Below are 24,856 nucleotides of genomic sequence, written 5' to 3'. Positions count from 1 at the left end.
TTAACTTGCGGCTCTTTTGAAGAACGAGGTAACAACTAATGCAAACCATTCGCTGACCTTTCATGCTAAAACATAAGTTGTTTTTACCTGTATTCTTAGTGCATTCATCATTGATTAGCTACATTTCAGCTTTGTGCAACCAATTTCGGAGCAGGTGTACTTACGAGATAGTTCCCACTTATATGGCTAAATCGCATTGGGGGTACGTTAATTGTTTTACAGCTAGTGACATCACCATCACCGTCTCGTGTTTTAACACTTTTCTTACAACGTATGATCCACGATGGTGCTTATTATAATGTTACAATGTTGCCATATGTATTACAGATTTGCAGAACAACACTCAACCCAAGAAGGATGACTGATCCTCGGACAAACACGAGGAATGCAACCGGTACTTTCATTTGTCTTCCTCCTCCGAATAGGCTGTTGTTATTTTACAAAATTACTGCATTTACTTTGGAAATGTTTAAAAGCAGGGTTAGCTTACTCTCAAGGGACTTCCATTTAAATAGTTTATTTATCAAATTACAATTTTTTATTGCGTGTCACTCATGTGTCACTACCATTGACTGTGGTCCCTAAAGGTCTGTATAATGTTGTGGATGAATATGAAGTCTCCTTCCCCTTTGAGGAGAACCTGGACCGGTCTGCCTATCTGAACCAGAGTGAGCAGATTTTGGAAGGTACATTTGGGCACCAGTCACACCATTTTACCTGTCTCTCATACAGAATACTAGCAAGTTAAGCAACCCCTTATAAATGTGTTCTCCTATCATGGCAATATCAGATAGTTCAGGGCTACTCAAACCCGAACAACGTGATCTACAGTTTATTGATTGTCATTAATTGGATATAAATTCCATTCACCTGGAGGGTGGAGGTAATTAAACTACCATCCCTTATTAATAGGGCCCTGCATAATCACCTCTTGATACCTTAATCAACTCAATTAATCATGTAATTATGGTGTCATAAGTCAGGTGGTCAATAACTTCTCAGGGCCTAACCATGAGGTATGACCAATGCCTCAAATAGTCAAATAATGAACTGCACTAATCCCCCTTCCAGAGTCTGCTTCCGAAATGCCTCCGCACTACAGCCCGTTCATGCTGATCACCAACCTGCGCACCCACCTGTGTGTATCCCTGGAGAAGAATTCGTGGCTGCAGAAGCGCATCGAGGACCTGGAGGAGGAACGCAACTTCCTGCGCTGCCAGCTGGAACGCTTTGTCTCATCCATGAGGACCCCGGAGAGCAACCGTAAATACTTTTTTTTGGGGGGGAGCACTTTTCTACTGACTTCCCACTGGGCACAGATGTCAATTCAACATCTATTCCAGGTTGGTTCAACGTCATTTAGTTGAACAACGTGGAAACAACGTTGATTCAACCGGTGTGTGCCCAGTGGGTTAGTACTTGACTGTACTGCTTCAATTGAAGCACTGTTTCTTGAACCTCAACTTGTTGCCTCAAAATTATCTAGTCACACATTCTAGTTAGTGCACTGTTTGGGAACATAATACAAGTGAATACACAACTATATAGGCTGATACATGGAGAGAGGTGAAATGGGACTCCATTAAAAATCTATTATCCTCTCCCCTCTTTATTAGATTTTTATCCTGAATCCCAGCACACTAGTCTGAACTACACTACTCTGAAACCTCCACCAGAGAGAGCTCCAAGCCCTCCTCCTTCACCAATGACCACCAGGTCTGGAATGCTACGGAAACACGTCCAGAGCCAACCTCACACATGTAGCAGCAGAGTACCTGGTGAGAGGGAAGCAGAATAGATTTAGGGTGGGATGGCTTTTTAGGAGTGGGAGAATCATACAGCTTAAGCTAGGCTTTAGTGTCAACTGTCATCTAGTGTCTTGAAGTGTATGTGGATACATTTTCTCACTCCCCCCCCCCCCCCCCCCTTCTCCCCAGTAAAACAGGAGGTGCGTGTGATCGAAGAAGATAAGTACTTTGAGGAAGATGGTTATATGGAGGAAGAGGAAGTGGAAGAGGAAGACGATTCATCGGACGAGAAGATGTCCAAGAAAAAGGGATCCAAGAATGGTGGGGAGCCAAGAATGAAAATGAGACGGGTTTTCCGGATCACTCGGGGCAAGGAAAGACAAAGAGGTAACCAAGTCATAGTTTATTGCTCTGTTATTTCCTATGCCCAGTGCATTTGTCAGCTGCGTCATAATATTCAATTGTATGTTGTAAAAAATTGTTTCCTTGTTATCACACTTTTGGGGGAAATTCCTATCAACTGCTAACAAAATGGCTCCTCTCTCCTTCAGTGAAAGACCCTGACGGTGTGCTCCATCGGTACCAGAAGATCCTCCTCACCTACCAGCGCCTGAGGAGCATGTCCAAGGCCTTCCAGATCCACCGGGTGGACCGCAACACTATGGCCTCCACCTCCCCCATCGCCGAGATGCTGCTGATAGCCCCAGAGAAGGTGGCCGAGGTGGGCGAGTTTGAGTCTTCCAAGGAGAAGCTCCTGGACTACGCCCGCCGCTGCTACAAGGCCCTGGACGAGCCCATGCACGCCAAAGTGGCAGCCATGAAGAAGAACCACCTGCTTCTGCCCATCTCCTACAGGTTCAGAAACTAATGGAGGGTCCTTTCCTCCTATAAGTTTAGACATGAAGGGAAGGTAGACTGAAAAGTTATTGAACTTCATGGGGAGTCACTTACCAAAGGCTATAAGGCTTCGGTAAGAGCCATTTGGCTCTAGCTTCAGAATAGTTTTGTATTATTATTTTTTTTTTTACCTCTGTGCTTGAAATATCTTATTCATTGTCCCAAGTGGAAATTGTGGTTGAATAATTTTCTGACTGGCTAATTGCAGGATTACTGCATTGGGGGCACCGAGAGGAGTATTTTTTTTTTTTTTGAGAGAGAGATATCTGTTCTCCCATAAATTGTTTGCAAGGAAGGAGAGATGGAATTTGTGTAAGAAAGGTTTGTAGTCTGTCACTGTATTAACTAAATGCCACACACTGGATAATTTTGTGATGTAGCCTATTACAGCAGTTACTTAGAAAAATAGTGTTGGCTCCATCCTGAGTCATCCACTGGTTAGACATGCTGTTTATGGTAATTGGATTAAGTTTTTAGTCTTTGACTCATGGCTATCTATCTTTCATTCAGTCAGATGGCGCAGCAGAATGATGATCTGCGGTGTGAGTTGCTGCATGATTCATGAATGGTAGAAGCACTGACATATTGCAGACACTGTATTCCTTCCTTTGAGAGCCCTACTAGTTTTTGTAGATGACTGCCATTCAGATAAATATTTTCTACAAGTTTGCGGAGTCCAAATGAATGGAAAATGTGAAGAATTTGAGCATACATCAAATGTGTTTTTGATGGTAAAGAAAGTTAATGGACAGGCACACCATTCTGAGCCGTGGGTTTAAAGAAACTCCACCTGTACATGTATTTATTTGTTTTCATTGTTGAACCATTTGTTAATACCTGATCCACAGCTACAATATTTGTTGTTTATTAATTTATGTATTATTTATTAAAATTTTCTTTACACATTTCGATAGTATATTGAGGTCAGTGAAAGCAGTGTAACCCATCTGCTGTACAATAAAAAAAAAAAACATTGTTTGCGCAAAATGCAGTTGTGTTCTGTCTTCCTAGATATTACATTTATCAGAAATGTGCCTGTCTTTATAACTGGCCTCTGAACAATGTTCCAGAATTCCTCTGCTCAGCACACACTAGATCAGTATTATTCCATTCCGACAGAGGGCGTCCTTCTAATTTCCTGTGTCCAGTCTTGATTCGAACAAGCTGTGTTTATTTGTAGCCTTGGTAGCTAAGCTAACAAGATAGGTTATTAAATCTAGGTCCAAAATGTCGGATTTTGATGAATTCGAGAGACTGTTGACTGAAAATAAGAAAGGTGAGTTGTTGCACATTCATCCTACAGTAATAGTTAATTTTACTTGCTAGCTCCTAGAGATTATTATAGCTAGCATACCGGTAGCTCGTTGTCACTACGTTGCCGTTAGCTAGCTGCTTGCACACTAGGCCTATGATTTGTTTACCAAAACAAAATGACACAGACAGACTCACATGCTTGCACGTCTGCTCGCAATGTACAACAAATGGAACTGAACGCTAGCTATCACAGAATCTGCCTTGATTATTATTATTTTTTTTACATTGGGACCTTTCCATGACTTTTGCTGCTATTAACTGCACCACGCTCACCATCAGTTAGCTTATATAAAGGGTACTGTACCAGGACACATTTATGCAATGTAGAATCAGGGAATAGTGTTACAGATATGCCTACAGATGTGCTTTCTCTGTATGTTGATAGAGTGAATGGCAATTGCCTTTGAACTCCTCTAACGTTAGCTATAACAGGAGGAGAAGTATATACTTGTGCTTATGACTGTTTTTTAAAAGGTTTTCTCTCCTGCTGCAACTAAGGGATCCTGTGACTTTGTCACTGTGACTCTCCTCTGCTCGCCTCCTCTTCCTCCCTCTTTCCCCCTTCAGAGCGGGACAAGGAGAATTGGCACGGGAGGCGCACCCCGTCCCGCAGTCTCAGCCGAGAGAGGAAGAAGAGGAGCAGGGAAAGGAGGAAGAGCAGGGAAAGCCGCAGCGACAGCAAGGACCGTCGTCGACACAGGCGCAGGTGGATACTGTATTTGAAATTAGATGCACTTCCATTTTGTTTGAATAGTTGTCTGCTTTGTGGATCATTGACTAGTTTAAACTATTTTACGCAATAGTAAACGGAATACCCTTGTTTTAACTGTCATTTCAGCACACCGACTCAAAAACAATCCCAAGAGACTGTTGTGAGGTACAGTGTTACAGCAGACAGTGACGTGCATGACACCGTCAAAGTTTAACTGCTAATTATGAGTCAGCTGTCCATCTGTTGGTTAAGTAATGTACTTGGTGGTTGTTGAGTATGCTAATGTTAGAATGGCTTCTTAATAAAAAGGTCAAGGTAAGGGGAGACGACTTGGATCTATAATTGTCATAAAGGCTTGCTTTGAAATCAGGGCTTATATTATGGTTAATGTCTGATGTTTAAACCGTATACAAATGGGAGCATGTAGATGCCAGGTAGATATAATTCTAAGAGGAATGTGTTATAATTATCAATCCAAAATGTTTTTTTTAAATACCCCATTGATTCCCATACTTTTGTGCTATTCATTGACCTCTGTCCACACAGTCTCTGCATTGCAAGGCTATATGTCCATATCCTGTCCCCTCCTGTCTCTCTCCTGCAGTCGCTCTCTAGCTCTGTACAGAGAGAAGAAGAAGAAAGTGAGGAAGTACTGGGATGTCCCGGCACCAGGCTTCGAGCATATCACCCCCCTACAGTACAAGGCTATGCAGGGTCAGTTTGTCAGTACTCACTATAATAGTGTCACATCACAGTCCGTATTATGCTTGCTCAAAAGCAAAGGCTGTTGATGCGATATTGTATGAAGGTATTAAACTCAGTCCCTTTCTCACATCATACATATACATACAGTGGGGAAAAAATATATTTAGTCAGCCACCAATTGTGCAAGTTCTCCCACTTAAAAAGACGAGAGGCCTGTAATTTTCATCATAGGTACACGTCAACTATGACAGACAAATTGAGAAATTTCTTTCCAGAAAATCACATTGTAGGATTTTTAATGAATTTATTTGCAAATTATGGTGGAAAATAAGTATTTGGTCACCTACAAACAAGCAAGATTTCTGGCTCTCACAGACCTGTAACTTCTTTTTTAAGAGGCTCCTCTGTCCTCCACTCGTTACCTGTATTAATGGCACCTGTTTGAACTTGTTATCAGTATAAAAGACACTTGTCCACAACCTCAAACAGTCACACTCCAAACTTCACTATGGCCAAGACCAAAGAGCTGTCAAAGGACACCAGAAACAAAATTGTAGACCTGCACCAGGCTGGGAAGACTGAATCTGCAATAGGTAAGCAGCTTGGTTTGAAGAAATCAACTGTGGGAGCAATTATTAGGAAATGGAAGACATACTAGACCACTGATAATCTCCCTCGATCTGGGGCTCCACACAAGATCTCACCCCGTGGGGTCAAAATGATCACAAGAACGGTGAGCAAAAATCCTAGAACCACACGGGGGGACCTAGTGAATGACCTGCAGAGAGCTGGGACCAAAGTAACAAAGCCTACCATCAGTAACACACTACGCCGCCAGGGACTCAAATCCTGCAGTGCCAGACGTGTCCCCCTGCTTAAGCCAGTACATGTCCAGGCCCGTCTGAAGTTTGCTAGAGTGCATTTGGATGATCCAGAAGAGGATTGGGAGAATGTCAGATGAAACCAAAATATAACTTTTTGGTAAAAACTCAACTCGTCGTGTTTGGAGGACAAAGAATGCTGAGTTGCATCCAAAGAACACCATACCTACTGTGAAGCATGGGGGTGGAAGCATCATGCTTTGGGGCTGTTTTTCTGCAAAGGGACCAGGACGACTGATCTGTGTAAAGGAAAGAATGAATGGGGCCATGTATCGTGAGATTTTGAGTGAAAACCTCCTTCCATCAGCAAGGGCATTGAAGATGAAACGTGGCTGGGTCTTTCAGCATGACAATGATCCCAAACACACCGCCCGGGCAACGAAGGAGTGGCTTCGTAAGAAGCATTTCAAGGTCCTGGAGTGGCCTAGCCAGTCTCCAGATCTCAACCCCATAGAAAATCTTTGGAGGGAGTTGAAAGTCCGTGTTGCCCAGCGACAGCCCCAAAACATCACTGCTCTAGAGGAGATCTGCATGGAGGAATGGGCCAAAATACCAGCAACTGTGTGTGAAAACCTTGTGAAGACTTACAGAAAACGTTTGACCTGTGTCATTGCCAACAAAGCGTATATAACAAAGTATTGAGAAACTTTTGTTATTGACCAAATACTTATTTTCCACCATAATTTGCAAATAAATTCATAAAAAATCCTACAATGTGATTTTCAGGATTTTTTTCTCCTAATTTTGTCTGTTATAGTTGACGTGTACCTATGATGAAAATTACAGGCCTCTCTCATCTTTTTAAGTGGGAGAACTTGCACAATTGGTGGCTGACTAAATACTTTTTTCCCCCACTGCAAATATATAGTCATGCGTACAAAACTGAGTGTACAAAACATTAGGAACACCTTCTTAATATTGCGTTGCTCCCCCCTCTCCCCCTCGAATGTCCTTTGGGTGGTGGACCATTCTTGATACACACGGGAAACTGTTGAGCTTGAAAAGCACACTAGCGTTGCAGTTCTTGACACAAACCGGTGCACCTGGCACCTACTACCATACCCCGTTCAAAGGCACTTTTTCTTTTGTCTTGCCCATTCACCCTCTAAATGGCACACATACACAATCCATGTCTCAGGGCTTAAAAAGTATTCTTTAATCTGTCTCCTCCCCTTCATCTACACTGATTGACGTGGCTCTAACAAGTGACATCAATAAGGAATCATAGCTTTCATCTGGATTCACCTGGTCAGTCTATATCATAGAAAGAGCAGGTAGTCAGTATTTCTTCTCCGTTGGACTCATATCTAATGTTCCTCTCTCAGCTGCTGGCCAGATCCCAGCCACGGCCCTGCTGCCCACCATGATAACCCCAGAGGGGCTGGCCTCCACCCCCACCTCTGTACCCGTAGTGGGCAGCCAAATGACCAGGCAGGCCAGGAGGCTTTACGTAGGCAACATACCGTTTGGCATCACAGAGGTAGGTAATGGGGAGCTGCTACCCTTTCCACACCGCTGAGCAGAGCCAAGCTGAGCATTACTGCACTGGCCTGGTTAAGCATTCACCATAGTTGCAGGACAGTACGGTTCGGGTTGGCATGATGGTGTGAAAAGGGTATATAATTCACATGAAGCAGACTGACGTTTTTTTCCAATCTTTACTAATGACTTGCCACTGGCTCTGAGTAAAGCCTGTGTGTCTATGTATGCTGATGACTCAACACTATACACATCAGCTACCACAGCAAGTGAAATCACTGCAACAGTTGACAAAGAGCTGCAGTGTGCCCTAATGAACACGACACAGATTTATCAATTTCAGATCCAGTTACAGTACCTATGATTGGGTGAATAATATATGCAATGCATCCAATCTAATGTAGCTGAACAAAAATATAAACGCAACATGTAAAGTCTTGGTCCCATGTTTCATGAGCTGAAATAAAATTTCCTCAACATTTTCCATACCCACAAAAGCTTATTTCTCTCAAATGTTGTGCACAAATTTGTTTACATCCCTGTTAGTGAGCATTTCTCCTTTGTCACGATAATCCATCCACTTGACAGGTGTGGCCTACCAAGAAGCTGATTATGATCATTACACAGGTGCACCTTGTGCTGGGGACAATAAAAGGCCACTCTAAAATGTGCAGTTTTGTCACACAACACAACGCCACAGATGTCTCAAGTTTTGAGGGAGCGTGCAATTGGCATGCTGACAGCAGGAATGTCCACCAGAGCTGTTGCCAGAGAATTTAATGTTCATTTCTCTACCATAAGCCGCCTCCAACGTCTTTTTAGGAAATTTGGCAGTTATGAGATCCTGAGGCCCATTGTTGTGCCATTCATCCGGCGCCATTACCTCATGTTTCAGCATGATAATGCACGGCCCTATGTTGCAAAGATCTGTACACAATTCCTGGAAGTTGAAAATGTCCCAGTTCTTCCATGGCCTGCATACTCACCAGACATGTCACCGATTGAGCATGTTTGGGATGCTCTTGATCAACGTGTACGACAGCGTGCTCCAGTTCCCGCCAATATCCAGCAAGTTCGCACATCCATTGAAGAGGAGTGGGGCAACATTCCACAAGCCACAATCAACAGCCTGATCAACTCTATGCGAAGGAGACGTGTCGCGTTGCATGAGGCAAATGGTGGTTTTCTGATCCACGCCCCTACTTTTTTTAAAGGTACAGTGAGGGAAAAAAGTATTTGATCCCCTGCTGATTTTGTACATTTGCCCACTGACAAAGAAATTATCAGTCTATAATTTTAATGGTAGATTTATTTGAACAGTGAGAGACAGAATAACTACAAAAAAATCCATGTCAAACATTTTATAAATTGATTTGCATTTTAATGAGGGAAATAAGTATTTGACCCCTCTGCAAAACATGACTTAGTACTTGGTGGCAAAACCCTTGTTGGCAATCACAGAGGTCAGACGTTTCTTGTAGTTGGCCACCAGGTTTGCACACATCTCAGGAGGGATTTTGTCCCACTCCTCTTTGCAGATCTTCTCCAAGTCATGAAGGTTTCGAGGCTGACGTTTGGCAACTCGAACCTTCAGCTCCCTCCACAGATTTTCTATGGGATTAAGGTCTGGAGACTGGCTAGGCCACTCCAGGACCTTAATGTGCTTCTTCTTGAGCCACTCCTTTGTTGCCTTGGCCATGTGTTTTGGGTCATTGTCATGCTGTAATACCCATCCACGACCCATTTTCAATGCCCTGGCTGAGGGAAGGAGGTTCTCACCCAAGATTTGACGGTACATGGCCCCGTCCATCGTCCCTTTGATGCGGTGAAGTTGTCCTGTCCCCTTAGCAGAAAAACACCCCCAAAGCATAATGTTTCCACCTCCATGTTTGACGGTGGGGATGGTGTTCTTGGGGTCATAGGCAGCATTCCTCCTCCTCCAAACACGGCGAGTTGAGTTGATGCCAAAGAGCTCCATTTTGGTCTCATCTGACCACAACACTTTCACCCAGTTCTCCTCTGAATCATTCAGATGTTCATTGGCAAACTTCAGACGTGCATGTATATGTGCTTTCTTGAGCAGGGGGACCTTGCGGGTGCTGCAGGATTTCAGTCCTTCACGGCGTAGTGTGTTACCAATTGTTTTCTTGGTGACTATGGACCCAGCTGCCTTGAGATCATTGACAAGATCCTCCCGTGTAGTTCTGGGCTGATTCCTCACCGTTCTCATGATCATTGCAACTCCACGAGGTGAGATCTTGCATGGAGCCCCAGGCCGAGGGAGATTGACAGTTATTTTGTGTTTCTTCCATTTGCGAATAATCGCACCAACTGTTGTCACCTTCTCACCAAGCTGCTTGGCAATGGTCTTGTAGCCCATTCCAGCCTTGTGTAGGTCTACAATCTTGTCCCTGACATCCTTGGAGAGCTCTTTGGTCTTGGCCATGGTGGAGAGTTTGGAATCTGATTGATTGATTGCTTCTGTGGACAGGTGTCTTTTATACAGGTAACAAACTGAGATTAGGAGCACTCCCTTTAAGAGTGTGCTCCTAATCTCAGCTCGTTACCTGTATAAAAGACACCTGGGAGCCAGAAATCTTTCTGATTGAGAGGGGGTCAAATACTTATTTCCCTCATTAAAATGCAAATCAATTTATAACATTTTTGACATGCGTTTTTCTGGATTTTTTTGTTGTTATTCTGTCTCACTGTTCAAATAAACCTACCATTAAAATTATAGACTGATAATTTCTTTGTCAGTGGGCAAACATACAAAATCAGCAGGGGATCAAATACTTTTTTCCCTCACTGTATCTGTGACCAACAAATGCATGTTGTATTCCTAGTCATGTGAAATCCATAGATAAGGGCCTAATGAATTTATTTCAATTAGCTGATTTCCTTAAATGAACTGCAACTCTGTAAAATCTTTGAAATTGTTGCATGTTGTGTTTATATTTTTGTTCAGTGTAGCTGATTGGACATGAGGCCTAAGATACAGTTAAAGACTAACGCATCAACCCTATGAGATATGGTTAAAAATAACTCTGTGCATTTCATCATCACTACTGTGTCATAGAATCAGCCTGGTCGAGAGCCTTCTACATACTTCTGCCTTCCCCACTGCAAAATGTTTAAGTGATTGTGCATGTTGTGTCAATAGGAGGCAATGATGGATTTCTTCAACGCCCAGATGCGCCTCGGCGGACTCACCCAGGCCCCTGGCAACCCTGTTCTAGCTGTGCAGATAAACCAGGACAAGAACTTTGCCTTCCTCGAGGTGTGTGCTCAAGTAAAATGTATTTAATATAAAAATGAAATAGCATAAAATACATGTAGATCATGGATGGCAGTTATTAGCTAACTTGCATTGCCCGCTAACAGTTGCCGTCCTGAGTACTGAAGTATCGTTGAGTTCTGCATGCTTCTACAATAGCACGTCATAATGTTGACCTTCTCTCTACCTGTTCCTCTTCCAGTTCCGCTCGGTGGACGAGACGACCCAGGCCATGGCCTTTGACGGCATCATCTTCCAGGGTCAGAGCCTGAAGATCAGACGGCCTCACGACTACCAGCCCCTGCCCGGCATGAGTGAGAGCCCCTGTGTCTATGTACCAGGTGGGTCTTTCCATAGGAAATCAATGGATTCTTGACCCAGTTGAATCCTCTGATTTCAGTTAAAATGTTCTTAACCCTATTTCCCACTGTTGCATTGATTAGGAGTGGTTTCGACCGTGGTGCCAGACTCAGCCCACAAACTCTTCATCGGTGGCTTGCCAAATTATCTTAATGATGATCAGGTCAGTCCTTTCTAACTTATTGATGTCCTTCTTTCTAAGTCTATAGCATGATCAATACATTTTATACTACTGTTTATTTTTGTCAATCGTCAAGGTTGAGAATAATTTGTTTTAGTTCAGACAATGTTACTGGTAGAGCAATCTATCCCTTCATATTATTTTGTTCATTGTTTGTGTTTTCCTGTCTTCGTCCCACTAGGTAAAAGAGCTATTGACCTCCTTTGGCCCTCTGAAGGCCTTCAACCTGGTCAAAGACAGCGCCACAGGCCTCTCCAAGGGCTACGCCTTCTGTGAATATGTGGACGTCAATTTGAACGACCAGGTCAGTGTCAGATATTGCACCTGTATTTCTGTATGCAATATGTTTCTTGTTATAGACTTGAGGTTAACATAAGGTCATAGACTCTTGGGCTGCATGTCAATAGTACAAAGTGTCTACCCTGTCTGTCTTCTTTCATCCACACTGATCTGATATACCTGCCCAGGTGAAAGCCAACCTCATAGTAGTCTTCTTCCATATTGCTTTCACCCATCCAGCCTTTGCAGATCAGTGCTGTTGTAGGAAAGGAGATGTGGATAGGAAGCACATTTTGACTATTGAGACGCATCCCTCTGTTCTACCTCTGTTTACTGTCTCAGGCAATTGCAGGGTTGAATGGGATGCAGCTGGGGGACAAGAAGCTCCTGGTACAGAGAGCCAGTGTTGGGGCCAAGAACGCAGCTCTGGTGAGTACCAGAGATGATAGACTACAAGTAGAGGCACACTTTACAACTGGGTGCTGTTCAAAAGGAGCAAACAGGAGAAAACGTTTCGAAATGGAAGACAGAATGAGGATTTTTTTAAATATATTTTTGGGTAAGTTAGGAGCTAACTATCCCCTCTTTTTCTAAATGTTCTCTCACGTTTTGTGCCTTACTGCAGGGGTTCCCAAATTTTCACTCCGGCCCCCCTTCCAGCATTGGGGAACATCCTGCGTCCTCTCTGCACACGAGCGCCACATCTATTTCTATGGGCACAAGCACTGTTCATAACACAAACTAATAACAAACACCCCTCTTGTTGGCTGAGACAACATTTTGAAGGTTTAAAGCTTATTTCCTGCAATTCTATACATTTTGCCATGCCTAATGGCTATTAAAAAAACCTAGCTAAAAAATGTTAGCTGACATGGGCTAGTTGATCTGAAGTTATAAATAGCTCTCTAAGGCAGGGTTTGCCAAACTCGGTCCTAGGGCCCCCCATGGGTGCACATTTTGGTTTTTGCCCTAGCATTACACAGCTGATTCAAATAAACAACTCATCATCAAGCTTTGATTATTTAATCAGCTGTGTAGTGCTAGGGCAAAAAACAAAACTTGCATCCAGGGGGGGGCCCCAGGAACAAGTTTGGGAAACCTTGCTTTAAGGCAGGGTTCTTCAATTCCGGTCCTGGAGGGCCGAAACACTTGTTTTTTATTTCTACCTGGTAGGTAATTGCACTCACCTGGTGTCCCAGGTCTGAATTAGCCCCTGATTAGAAGGAGAGGATGAAAAACAGAGGTGTTTCGGCCCTCCAGGACCAGAATTGAAGAACCCTGCTTTAAGGTATGCAATGACTGACATGACAAGAGGAAAACTGATGATTCACTACCCAATTTCAAAATTGCACCTTGTGCATTCTACTATTACAATTTTCAAGAGTAAGTTGAAAGCACTGAGATTTTTTAAATATATATTGTGGCAGATCAGACAGAGTATGATTAGCTCGGTTTCAAGGGTGTTTATTAATACAATAATCAAAAGAAAAGGTCTCCCCCATGAGATCCTCTCCAGGATACCGTCTCCAACTACACGGAAGTTACCTTACTTCCCCCAGTCCTCTCTCATGTGCTGCCCTTCTGGCAGCTTTATGGGCGTTGCACAGCTGGTGAGCAATCTGCCCTTAATTACTCACCAGCTCCCAATCAGCCCCAATTAGTCTTGTCCGGGGAGCCAGTCGAGACCTGGCACGTCCAGCAGATGGAGCCACCGCCTCGTGATGTATACTCCATCTGTTACCAGGCCTCGATGAGTCTCCCCCTGGTGGCTGACCTGCTGTACGCCCCCCCCCCCCCCCTTAGCTCTGTCGGGAAGGGGATGGTCATCAGTGCAACGTCTGTCTCCCTTCTCGATAGGGCATCCGCGTTTCCATGCTTCGCCCCTGACCTGTGCACAACAGAGAAAGAGAAGCGTTGAAGGGACAAGAACCACCTGGTGACCCGATTGTTTGTGTCTTTTCCCCTGGCCATCCAGACCAGGGGAGCATGGTCCGTGACAAGGGTGAAGTGGGTACCTAACAGGTAATACTTGAGTGTCTAGCGCCCACTTCACCGCCAGACACTATTTCTCAACAATTGAATCTTTTTTTATCTCTGTATCAGCTTTCGGCTGATGTACATGATGGGGTGCTCCTCCCCATCGTGTATCTGGGACAGAAGGCCCCTAGTCCCGTATATAATGCATCTGTCTGGACCACCATCGGCACCTGGAAATCGGGCGTTACGAGAATCGGATGGGAGCACAGCGCTTCCTTCAGGTGGCTGAACACCGCTTCTGTCTCGTCCGTCCATTTCACTGTTTTCGGGAGGCGGGCCCTGGTTAGATCGGTGAGGGGGGAAGCTATAGCCGCAAAGTTGGGGATAAACCGGCTATAGTATCCTGCCAGTCCCAGGAAGGACGTGACCTGTGTCTTGGTGCGTGGAACGGGCCAGTCACGTACCGCGTGAACCTTCCTCTCCTGGGGCTTGACGTTCCCCTGTCCGATCAAATACCCCTGGTACTCCACCTCCTCGAACACTGGCTTGCATTTCTTGGGGTTTGCGGTCAACCCGGCTTGTCTGAGCGCGTCCAGCACCGCCTGGAGGCGCGTCAGGTGCTCCTCTCAACCTTGGCTGTGGATGATGATATCATCCAGATAGGCTGCTGCGTACTGCTGGTGGGGGTTGAAGCACTCTGTTCATCAGTCGCTGGAATGTGGGCGGGGCTCCGTGGAGACCGAACGGGAGCACCCGGTACTGGTACAGACCATCTGGTGTCGAGAACGCCGTCTTCTCCCGGGAGGAGGCTGCCAATGGTATCTGCCAATATCCTTTGGTCAGGTCAAGGGTGCTGATGTACTGGGCCTTTCCCAACCGGTCGATTAGCTCGTCCACCCTCGGCATGGGGTAGGCGTCGAATATGCTTATGTCGTTCACACATCGGAAATCATTACAGAAGCGGAGGCTACCGTCCGGTTTGGGCACCAACACGATGGGGCTGCACCAGGCACTGTGGGACTCTTCAACGACCCCCATCCTCAGCATAGCCTCCACTTCTTGTTTCACAGCCTTCCGTCGGGCCTCCGGAATTCGATACGGCCTCTTTCTTACCGTTTCCCCGGGCCAGGTACGGATGTGGTGTTCAATGAGTGTCGTGCGGCCCGGTTTCTCTGAGAACACCGCCGTGTTCCGATCGACAAGCTCACGGAGCTCTTGCTTCTGGGCCGGGCGAGGTCCTCACTGCTCAGGACCACCACTGGTACCGTTGGCGTCCTGGGTCCCGACCATAACACGGCCAAGGCTGTCCTCTCGTGCCACTTCTTCAACAGGTTCACGTGGTAAATCTGTTGAGATTTCCGTCTACCCGGTTGCCGTACGTGGCAGTTGACAGGTCCCAGTTTCTCGACCACCTCGTATGGTCCGTGCCATGTTGCCAGGAACTTACTTTCGGCCGTGGGGATCAACACCAACACCCTGTCTCCCACCTGGAATTCTCGGGACTGGGCTCCCTGATTGTAGACCTGGGCGCGTTGGGCCTTCTCCATATGTTCCCTCACTACTGGCCATATGGCTGTCATCCGCTCCCGCACGTCTCCACTTGCTCTACTACGCTGCGTAAGGGGGTCGGTTGGGCTTCCCACACCTCCTTGGCGAGGTCCAGTAGGCCACGTGGCCTCCTCCCGTAGAGGAGTTCAAACGGGGAAAACCCAGTGGAGGATTGGGTACTTCTCGGATTGAAAACATTAGGTGGGGTAGCAGCTGGTCCCAGTTCTTCCCGTCCTGCTCGATGACCTTCCGCAGCATCTGTTTGAGCGTTTTGTTAAAGCGCTTGACGAGCCCATCCGTCTGCGGGTGAAAAACAGAGGTCCGGATCTGCTTGATCTGCATGAGGGCACACAACTCTTTCATGAGGCGGGACATAAACTCTGTACCTTGGTCTGTCAGGATCTCGTTCGGGATGCCCACCCGGCTAAAGAGGTGGAACAGCTCCCGGGCGATTCCCTTGGATACCGCCGCCCGTAGGGGAATGGCCTCGGGATACCAGGTGGCATAGTCTACTATTACCAAGATGTACCTGTGTCCTCGTGCAGTCTTTACCAGGGGTCCCACTATGTCCATGGCGATGCGTTCAAAGGGCACCCCGATGATCGGCAGTGGGACCAGAGGGTTTCGGAAGTGTGCTTTCGGGCAATGAGTTGACACTCCGGGCAGCTGCGACAGTAGTCTTCTACAGCCCTCCTCATCCCGGGCCAGTGGAACCGGGCGGCAACCCGTTCCCGGGTCTTCGCCATTCCCAGGTGCGCCCCCAACAGGTGAGGTGGGCCAGCTGAAGAACAGTTCCTACGTACCATTGGGGCAGCAACAATACCTCTCGAAGTTCCCCCTGTTGGCGCAACACCTGATACAAAAGGTTATTCTTAATTTGGAAATGGGTGTATCGCCAGTCACTCACCCCCTGTCCATCCACCGCTATCACTTGGGCTGCGGAAGCTTTCAAATTCGGATCCTCCCACTGGGCCGTCCCGAATTGTCCCCTCAGTTGGCCCCCAACGGGGGTCTCAACTGGCCCCTCGAAATCGAAGGGGGAGACTGGGCTCCTCCTCCAGTGGTTCCCCACGGGGTTCGGGTTCCGGCTCCCCCTCTGAGAGTCAGGTTGGTTAACCGGTGGGGTCCTGGCCACACAGGCGAGGGGTCTAATAGAGTGTGCAAAGCTGTCATCAAGGCAAAGGGTGGCTATTTGAAGAATCTCAAATATAAAATATATTTTGATATGTTTAACACTTTTTTGGTTACTACATGATTCCATATGTGTTATTTCATAGTTTTGATGTCTTCACTACTATTCTACAATGTATAAAAAAATAAGAAAAATAAGAAAAACCCTTGAATGAGTAGCTGTGTCCAAACTTTTGACTTGTAGTGTATATACAGTGGGGAAAAAAGTATTTAGTCAGCCACCAATTGTGCAAGTTCTCCCACTTAATAAGATGAGAGAGGCCTGTAATTTTCATCATAGGTACATGTCAACTATGACAGACAAAATGAGGGAAAGAAATCCAGAAAATCACATTGTAGGATTTTTAATGAATTTATTTGCAAATGATGGTGGAAAATAAGTATTTGGTCAATAACAAAAGTTTCTCAATACTTTGTTATATACCCTTTGTTGGCAATGACACAGGTCAAACATTTTCCGTAAGTCTTCACAAGGTTTTCACACACTGTTGCTGGTATTTTGACCCATTCCTCCATGCAGATCTCCTCTAGAGCAGTGATGTTTTGGGGCTGTCGCTGGGCAACACGGACTTTCAACTCCCTCCAAAGATTTTCTATGGGGTTGAGATCTGGAGACTGGCTAGGCCACTCCAGGACCTTGAAATGCTTCTTACGAAGCCACTCCTTCGTTGCCCGGGCGGTGTGTTTGGGATCATTGTCATGCTGAAAGACCCAGCCACGTTTCATCTTCAATGCCCTTGCTGATGGAAGGAGGTTTTCACTCAAAATCTCACGATACATGGCCCCATTCATTCTTTCCTTTACACGGATCAGTCGTCCTGGTCCCTTTGCAGAAAAACAGCCCCAAAGCATGATGTTTCCACCCCCATGCTTCACAGTAGGTATGGTGTTCTTTGGATGCAACTCAGCAGTCTTTGTCCTCCAAACACAACGAGTTGAGTTTTTACCAAAAAGTTATATTTTGGTTTCATCTGACCATATGACATTCTCCCAATCCTCTTCTGGATCATCCAAATGCACTCTAGCAAACTTCAGACGGGCCTGGACATGTACTGGCTTAAGCAGGGGGACACGTCTGGCACTGCAGGATTTGAGTCCCTGGCGGCGTAGTGTGTTACTGATGGTAGGCTTTGTTACTTTGGTCCCAGCTCTCTGCAGGTCATTCACTAGGTCCCCCCGTGTGGTTCTGGGATTTTTGCTCACCGTTCTTGTGATCATTTTGACCCCACGGGGTGAGATCTTGCGTGGAGCCCCAGATCGAGGGAGATTATCAGTGGTCTTGTATGTCTTCCATTTCCTAATAATTGCTCCCACTGTTGATTTCTTCAAACCAAGCTGCTTACCTATTGCAGATTCAGTCTTCCCAGCCTGGTGCAGGTCTACAATTTTGTTTCTGGTGTCCTTTGACAGCTCTTTAGTCTTGGCCATAGTGGAGTTTGGAGTGTGACTGTTTGAGGTTGTGGACAGGTGTCTTTTATACTGATAACAAGTTCAAACAGGTGCCATTAATACAGGTAACGAGTGGAGGACAGAGGAGCCTCTTAAAGAAGAAGTTACAGGTCTGTGAGAGCCAGAAATCTTGCTTGTTTGTAGGTGACCAAATACTTATTTTCCACCATCATTTGCAAATAAATTCATTAAAAATCCTACAATGTGATTTTCTGGAGAAAAAAAATCTCAATTTGTCTGTCATAGTTGACGTGTACCTATGATGAAAATTACAGGCCTCTCATCTGGGAGAACATGCACAATTGGTGGCTGACTAAATACTTTTTTCCCCCACTGTGTGTATATATAATATATATATATATATATATATATATATATATATATATATATTATTTATTTTACAGGGGGGAGAGCAAGTATTTGATACACTGCCGATTTTGCAGGTTTTCCTACTTACAAAGCATGTAGAGGTCTGTAATTTTTATCATAGGTACACTTCAACTGTGAGAGACGGAATCTAAAACAAAAATCCAGAAAATCACATTGTATGATTTTTAAGTAATTAATTTGCATTTTATTGCATGACATAAGTATTTGATCACCTACCAACCAGTAAGAATTCCGGCTCTCACAGACCTGTTAGTTTTTCTTTAAGAAGCCCTCCTGTTCTCCACTCATTAACTGCACCTGTTTGAACTCGTTACCTGTATAAAAGACACCTGTCCACACACTCAATCAAACAGACTCCAACCTCTCCACAATGGCCAAGACCAGAGAGCTGTGTAAGGACATCAGGGTTAAATTGTAGACCTGCACAAGGCTGGGATGGGCTACAGGACAATAGGCAAGCAGCTTGGTGAGAAGGCAACAACTGTTGGCGCAATTATTAGAAAATGGAAGAAGTTCAAGATGATGGTCAATCACCCTCGGTCTGGGGCTCCATGCAAGATCTCACCTCGTGGGGCATCAATGATCATGAGGAAGGTGAGGGATCAGCCCAGAACTACACGGCAGGACCTGGTCAATGACCTGAAGAGAGCTGGGACCACAGTCTCAAAGAAAACCATAAGTAACACACTACGCCGTCATGGATTAAAATCCTGCAGCGCACGCCATGTCCCCCTGCTCAAGCCAGCGCATGTCCAGGCCCGTCTGAAGTTTGCCAATGACCATCTGGTTGATCCAGAGGAGGAATGGGAGAAGGTCATGTGGTCTGATGAGACATAAATAGAGCTTTTTGGTCTAAACTCTACTCGCCGTGTTTGGAGGAAGAAGCAGGATGAGTACAACCCCAAGAACACCATCCCAACCGTGAAGCATGGAGGTGGAAACATCATTCTTTGGGGATGCTTTTCTGCAAAGGGGACAGGACGACTGCACCGTATTGAGGGGAGGATGGATGGGGCCATGTATCGTGAGATCTTGGCCTACAACCTCCTTCCCTCAGTAAGAGCATTGAAGATGGGTCGTGGCTGGGTCTTCCAGCATGACAACGACCCGAAACACACAGCCAGGGCTACTAAGGAGTGGCTCCGTAAGAAGCATCTCAGGGTCCTGGAGTGGCCTAGCCAGTCTCCAGACCTGAACCCAATAGAAAATCTTTGGAGGGAGCTGAAAGTCCGTATTGCCCAGCGACAGCCCCGAAACCTGAAGGATCTGGAGAAGGTCTGTATGGAGGAGTGGGCCAAAATCCCTGCTGCAGTGTGTGCAAACCTGGTCAAGACCTACAGGAAACGTATGATCTCTGTATTTGCAAACAAAGGTTTCTGTACCAAATGTTAAGTTCTGCTTTTCTGATGTATCAAATACTTATGTCATGCAATAAAATGCAGATTAATTACTTAAAAATCATACAATGTGATTTTCTGGATTTTTGTTTTAGATTCCGTCTCTCACAGTTGAAGTGTACCTATGATCATTTTACATTTACATTTTAGTCATTTAGCAGACGCTCTTATCCAGAGCGACTTACAGGAGCAATTAGGGTTAAGTGCCTTGCTCAAGGGCACATTAACGTCATTTAGCAGACGCTCTTAGCCAGAGCGACTCACAAATTGGTGCGTTCACCCTATAGCCAGTGGGATAACCACTTTACAATTGGGGGGGGGGGGGGGGGTAGAAGGATTCCTTTATCCTATCCCAGGTATTCCTTAAAGAGGTGGGGTTTCAAATGTCTCCGGAAGGTGGTGAGTGACTCCGCTGTCCTGGCGTCGTGAGGGAGCTTGTTCCACCATTGGGGTGCCAGAGCAGCGAACAGTTTTGACTGGGCTGAGCGGGAACTATGCTTCCGCAGAGGAAGGGGAGCCAGCAGGCCAGAGGTGGATGAGCGCAATACCCTCGTTTGGGTGTAGGGACTGATCAGAGCCTGAAGGTACAGAGGTGCCGTTCCCCTCACTGCTCCATAGGCAAGCACCATGGTCTTGTAGCGGATGCGAGCTTCAACTGGAAGCCAGTGGAGTGTGCGGAGGAGGGGGGTGACGTGAGAGAACTTGGGAAGGTTGAACACCAGACGGGCTGCGGCATTCTGGATGAGTTGTAGGGGTTTAATGGCACAGGCAGGGAGGCCAGCCAACAGCGAGTTGCAGTAGTCCAGACGGGAGATGACAAGCGCCTGGACCAGGACCTGTGCCGCTTCCTGTGTAAGGCAGGGTCGTACTCTCCGAATGTTGTAGAGCATGAACCTGCAGGAGCGGGTCACCGCCTTGATGTTGGCGGAGAACGACAGGGTGTTGTCCAGGGTCACGCCTAGGCTCTTCGCACTCTGGAAAGAGGACACAGCGGAGTTGTCAACCGTGATGGCGAGATCATGGAACGGGCAGTCCTTCCCCGGGAGGAAGAGCAGCTCCGTCTTGCCAGGGTTCAGCTTGAGGTGGTGATCCGTCATCCATACTGATATGTCTGCCAGACATGCAGAGATGCGATTCGCCACCTGGTTATCAGAAGGGGGAAAGGAGAAGATTAGTTGTGTATCGTCAGCGTAGCAATGATAGGAGAGACCATGTGAGGATATGACAGAGCCAAGTGACTTGGTGTATAGGGAGAAAAGGAGAGGGCCTAGAACTGAGCCTTGGGGGACACCAGTGGTGAGAGCACGTGGTGCGGAGACAGCTTCTCGCCACGCCACTTGGTAGGAGCGACCGGTCAGGTAGGACGCAATCCAGGAGTGAGCCGCGCCGGAGATGCCCAGCTCGGAGAGGGTGGAGAGGAGGATCTGATGGTTCACAGTATCAAAGGCAGCAGACAGGTCTAGAAGGACAAGAGCAGAGGAGAGAGAGTTAGCTTTAGCAGTGCGGAGAGTCTCCGTGACACAGAGAAGAGCAGTCTCAGTTGAATGACCAGTCCTGAAACCTGATTGGTTTGGATCAAGAAGGTCATTCTGAGAGAGATAGCAAGAGAGTTGGCTAAAGACGGCACGCTCAATAGTTTTGGAAAGAAAAGAAAGAAGGGATACTGGTCTGTAGTTGTTGACATCAGTGGGGTCGAGTGTTGGTTTTTTGAGAAGGGGAGTAACTCTCGCTCTCTTGAAGACGGAAGGGACATGGCCAGCGGTCAAGGATGAGTTGATCAGCGAGGTGAGGTAGGGGAGAAGGTCACCGGAGATGGTCTGGAGAAGGGAGGAGGGGATGGGGTCAAGCGGGCAGGTTGTTGGGCGGCCTGCAGTCACAAGTCGCAGGATTTTATCTGGAGAGAGAGGGGAGAAAGAAGTCAAAGCATAGGGTAGGGCAGTGTGAGCAGGACCAGCAGTGTCATTAGACTTAACAAAATGATAAAAATTACAGACCTCTACATGCTTTGTAAGTAGGAAAACCTGCAAAATCGGCAGTGTATCAAATACTTGTTCTCCCCACTATATATATATATATATATATATATATATATATATATATATATATATATATATATATATATATTATGTTATTTTTTTCTTCTGTGTTTTTACAACCTAAACATTGTAAAACGTTTTCTAAATGAACCCATGCTCTTTCAACCTTCCCAATCACCAACACCTCTCCCCACCCCCACCAGACGGGTATGAACCAGACCCCGGTGACCCTCCAGGTGCCAGGCCTGATACCCACCTCCATGGCCTCGCTGGGTGGCCTGCCCACTGAGGTGCTCTGCCTGATGAACATGGTGGCTGTGGAGGAGCTGCTGGATGACGAGGAGTACGAGGAGATCGTGGAGGACGTCCGGGATGAGTGCGGCAAGTACGGCCAGGTGAAGAGCATTGAGATCCCCCGGCCTGTGGATGGCCTGGAGGTCCCAGGCACTGGGAAGGTGAGGAGAGCAAGGGGAGGGGTACCTGGGTGTTAGGATGGGATGGGAGGGGAGGGGATGAGATATGTCATGATGCATGGGGGTGTTTGTTGCAGTGATTTGAGAAGAGTTCGTGTTGTGTGTACAGTTTTAAAGTGAATCCGTTCAGTTCAGATTAAATGATTGAATTCCCTAGCCTCCCGAGTGGCGCAGCGGTCTAAGGCACTGAATCGCATTGTTGCAGCAATCACTACAGCCTGGAGTACGATCCCAGGCTGTGTCATTACCGGCCGTGACCGGGAGTCCCATAGGGCGTCGCACAATTGGCCCAGCGTCGTCCGGGTTAGGAGAGGGTTTGGCCGGGGGGTCTTTACTTGGCTCATCGCGCTGTAGCGACTCCTTGTGGCGTACCGGGCGCCTGCAGGTTGACTGCGTCATCAGTTGAACGGTGTTTCCTCCGACACATTGGTGCAGCTGGCTTCCGGGTTAAGCGAGCGGGTGTTAAGAAGCGTGGTTAGGCGGGTCATGTTTCGGAGGACGCATGACTCGACCTTCGCCTCTCCCGAGACCGTTGGGGATTTGCAGCGATGAGACAAGATCGTAATCACGAAATTGGGGAGAAAAAGGGTTGCTGTAGAATTGCATTTAACATGGTTGTCTGGTTCCATACAGAATGGCTATTCACCTACTCTCCTATCCTTTCTCTCCCTCTCTCAGATCTTTGTGGAGTTCATGACCCTGTTTGACTCCCAGAAGGCCATGCAGGCGCTGACAGGCAGGAAGTTTGCCAACAGGGTGGTGGTGACCAAGTACTGTGACCCAGACGCTTACCACCGCCGAGACTTCTGGTAGACCTGAGAACCAGAGAGTGGGAGAGAAGCAGAGTTTTATGTAATAATATTTATGAGCATCACAACACTCCCAACTTTTTGCATTTAAAAAAAGTGGCGTAGAAAGTTTGAATTTAGCTACTAGAGAGGCAGACTGGATGACTTGTTACAAAGATTATTCCTATATTGTATTATAAGAATGGGAAGTACATTTTGTACAGCAAAGTGGATAATATTGATTTATATGGAGTATTTATTAATTAATTAATTCATCACTTTGATATGAGTAACAGAGGCCTATTGAAGTTCATTAAAGGCCACTTATCATTGTAAAATCAGCAGAATTGGTCAAATTATGACTTTTCTACTATGAATCAAGTTCAATCACGATTTTAACCATTTTATTTTGTCCATGCCTGAGCCTCAGGTGCCAGGTGTTTTGTTATGTTCTAGCTCCCCCACCCATCTTCAGAACATCAACGCCACTTATTGTGAAGTCAGCACTGACTCATGTCTGAGGGGACCTTCAAGTACTGTAAGTGTCTTTGTGTACGTTTAACTTAGCATCACCACCCTCTTTTGATAACAAAACGTCTGAAAATGATGGAATGTGACTTTCTCAGTGGGCAACCGCCATTCCACAGAAAACAATGAGACCTCCAAAATGGCAACTTCTACTCGTTGATCATCCAGTGTGCATTGCTATGGAGACCTTAAAGGCCAGTATATTAACAGGAAGTACCTGCTGAACCAGGCCAGATCCAGAGCCTGTAATAGAAGGCTCTCAACGAGGCTGATGCTATGACACAGTGGTAATGATGAAATGTATATATATTAACCATCTCTCATAGGGTTGTATGCGTTAGTTTTTAACTGTATCTTAGGCCCTATGTCCAATCAGCTACATTAGATTGGATGCACTGCATATATTATTCACCAAATCAGAGGTAATGTAACTGGATAAATCTGGGTCGTGTTCATTAGGGCATACCATAGCAAAATGTGTTGCGACTGAAAAAAATTAATGTGTATTTCTTATTGGACAAGTTCAGGTAGTTCAGATCCCTCCCCGTTTCCTTCAGTTTGGTGCCTAATGAACACGACCCTGAACTCTCTCCCTACACAGCTTCTCTCTCTCTCTCTCTCTTTTCTCTTCTCTCTCTCTTCAGAGTTATCAATGCCCTGCCCCGACCCTTGGTTGGTTTTGTAAAACAACATTGACATACAATGTTATTAATTTCACTGTAAAATCATATCTGCAGTTTTTTGTATTACGTTTTTATATGTTAACTTATAAGTTCCTATTTAACCCACTTGATATTTTCACTCTCATGGCTTTGCCTCAAAGTGATATATCTTTACGACCCAAAAAAGGCGTGTGGATATGCATGTGTGAGGCTTTCTGGTGGATGACATGAATTCAGGTTCATGACAGACGATAAAATAGAAAATTGAAGATAATGTAGATAATTTGCAGGCGTGGGTGGGTTCCATTAAAACGATGTGAAGAGTTCAATTACATGCCCCTTTCTTCCACTTCTACTCCTCTTTCCGATTCAATTGTTTCGATTTTCTCTTTACAACAAGGACCACACTTGGAAGAACCTGTCTGCTATTATTTTCCTTTCTATTCCCTTCTCCAAGACTTTCCGTTGCTTCGAATTTCATAATGGACATTTCTTTTGACAGGTTTTGCGTTCCAAATGCTGTAGTCTCCTGAGGATCTTTAGATGATTTGCATTACCAAAGCTTCTCCACATCTGAGATTGTT

General features: G+C 45.9%; 1 protein-coding gene and 1 pseudogene across 2 annotated transcripts; both read left to right on the top strand.

Moving 5' to 3' along the window:
- Positions 1 to 62: 62 nt before the first annotated feature.
- On the top strand, positions 63 to 3,622 carry LOC311131699 (coiled-coil domain-containing protein 106-like; annotated as a pseudogene). The gene is made up of 7 exons: positions 63 to 154; positions 328 to 394; positions 588 to 686; positions 1,072 to 1,263; positions 1,617 to 1,778; positions 1,938 to 2,135; positions 2,300 to 3,622. The product of its transcript is annotated as a coiled-coil domain-containing protein 106-like (transcript).
- Positions 3,623 to 3,819: 197 nt separating this feature from the next.
- LOC311132117 (splicing factor U2AF 65 kDa subunit-like) lies at positions 3,820 to 24,726 on the top strand. The gene is made up of 13 exons (XM_084165320.1): positions 3,820 to 3,921; positions 4,527 to 4,665; positions 4,798 to 4,836; positions 5,276 to 5,385; positions 7,583 to 7,737; positions 10,900 to 11,016; positions 11,216 to 11,354; positions 11,457 to 11,536; positions 11,736 to 11,858; positions 12,176 to 12,262; positions 22,025 to 22,276; positions 22,973 to 23,620; positions 23,709 to 24,726. The coding sequence occupies exons 1-12, from the start codon at positions 3,873 to 3,875 to the stop codon at positions 23,105 to 23,107; spliced, it is 1,425 nt and encodes a 474-aa protein (XP_084021446.1). The 5' UTR covers positions 3,820 to 3,872; the 3' UTR covers positions 23,108 to 23,620; positions 23,709 to 24,726.
- Positions 24,727 to 24,856: the final 130 nt, after the last annotated feature.

The sequence above is a fragment of the Coregonus lavaretus genome (assembly GCF_964263955.1).
Source record: "Coregonus lavaretus genome assembly, chromosome: 7".
Classification (NCBI taxonomy): domain Eukaryota; kingdom Metazoa; phylum Chordata; class Actinopteri; order Salmoniformes; family Salmonidae; genus Coregonus; species Coregonus lavaretus.
This window is presented reverse-complemented; position numbering and strand designations above follow the sequence as displayed.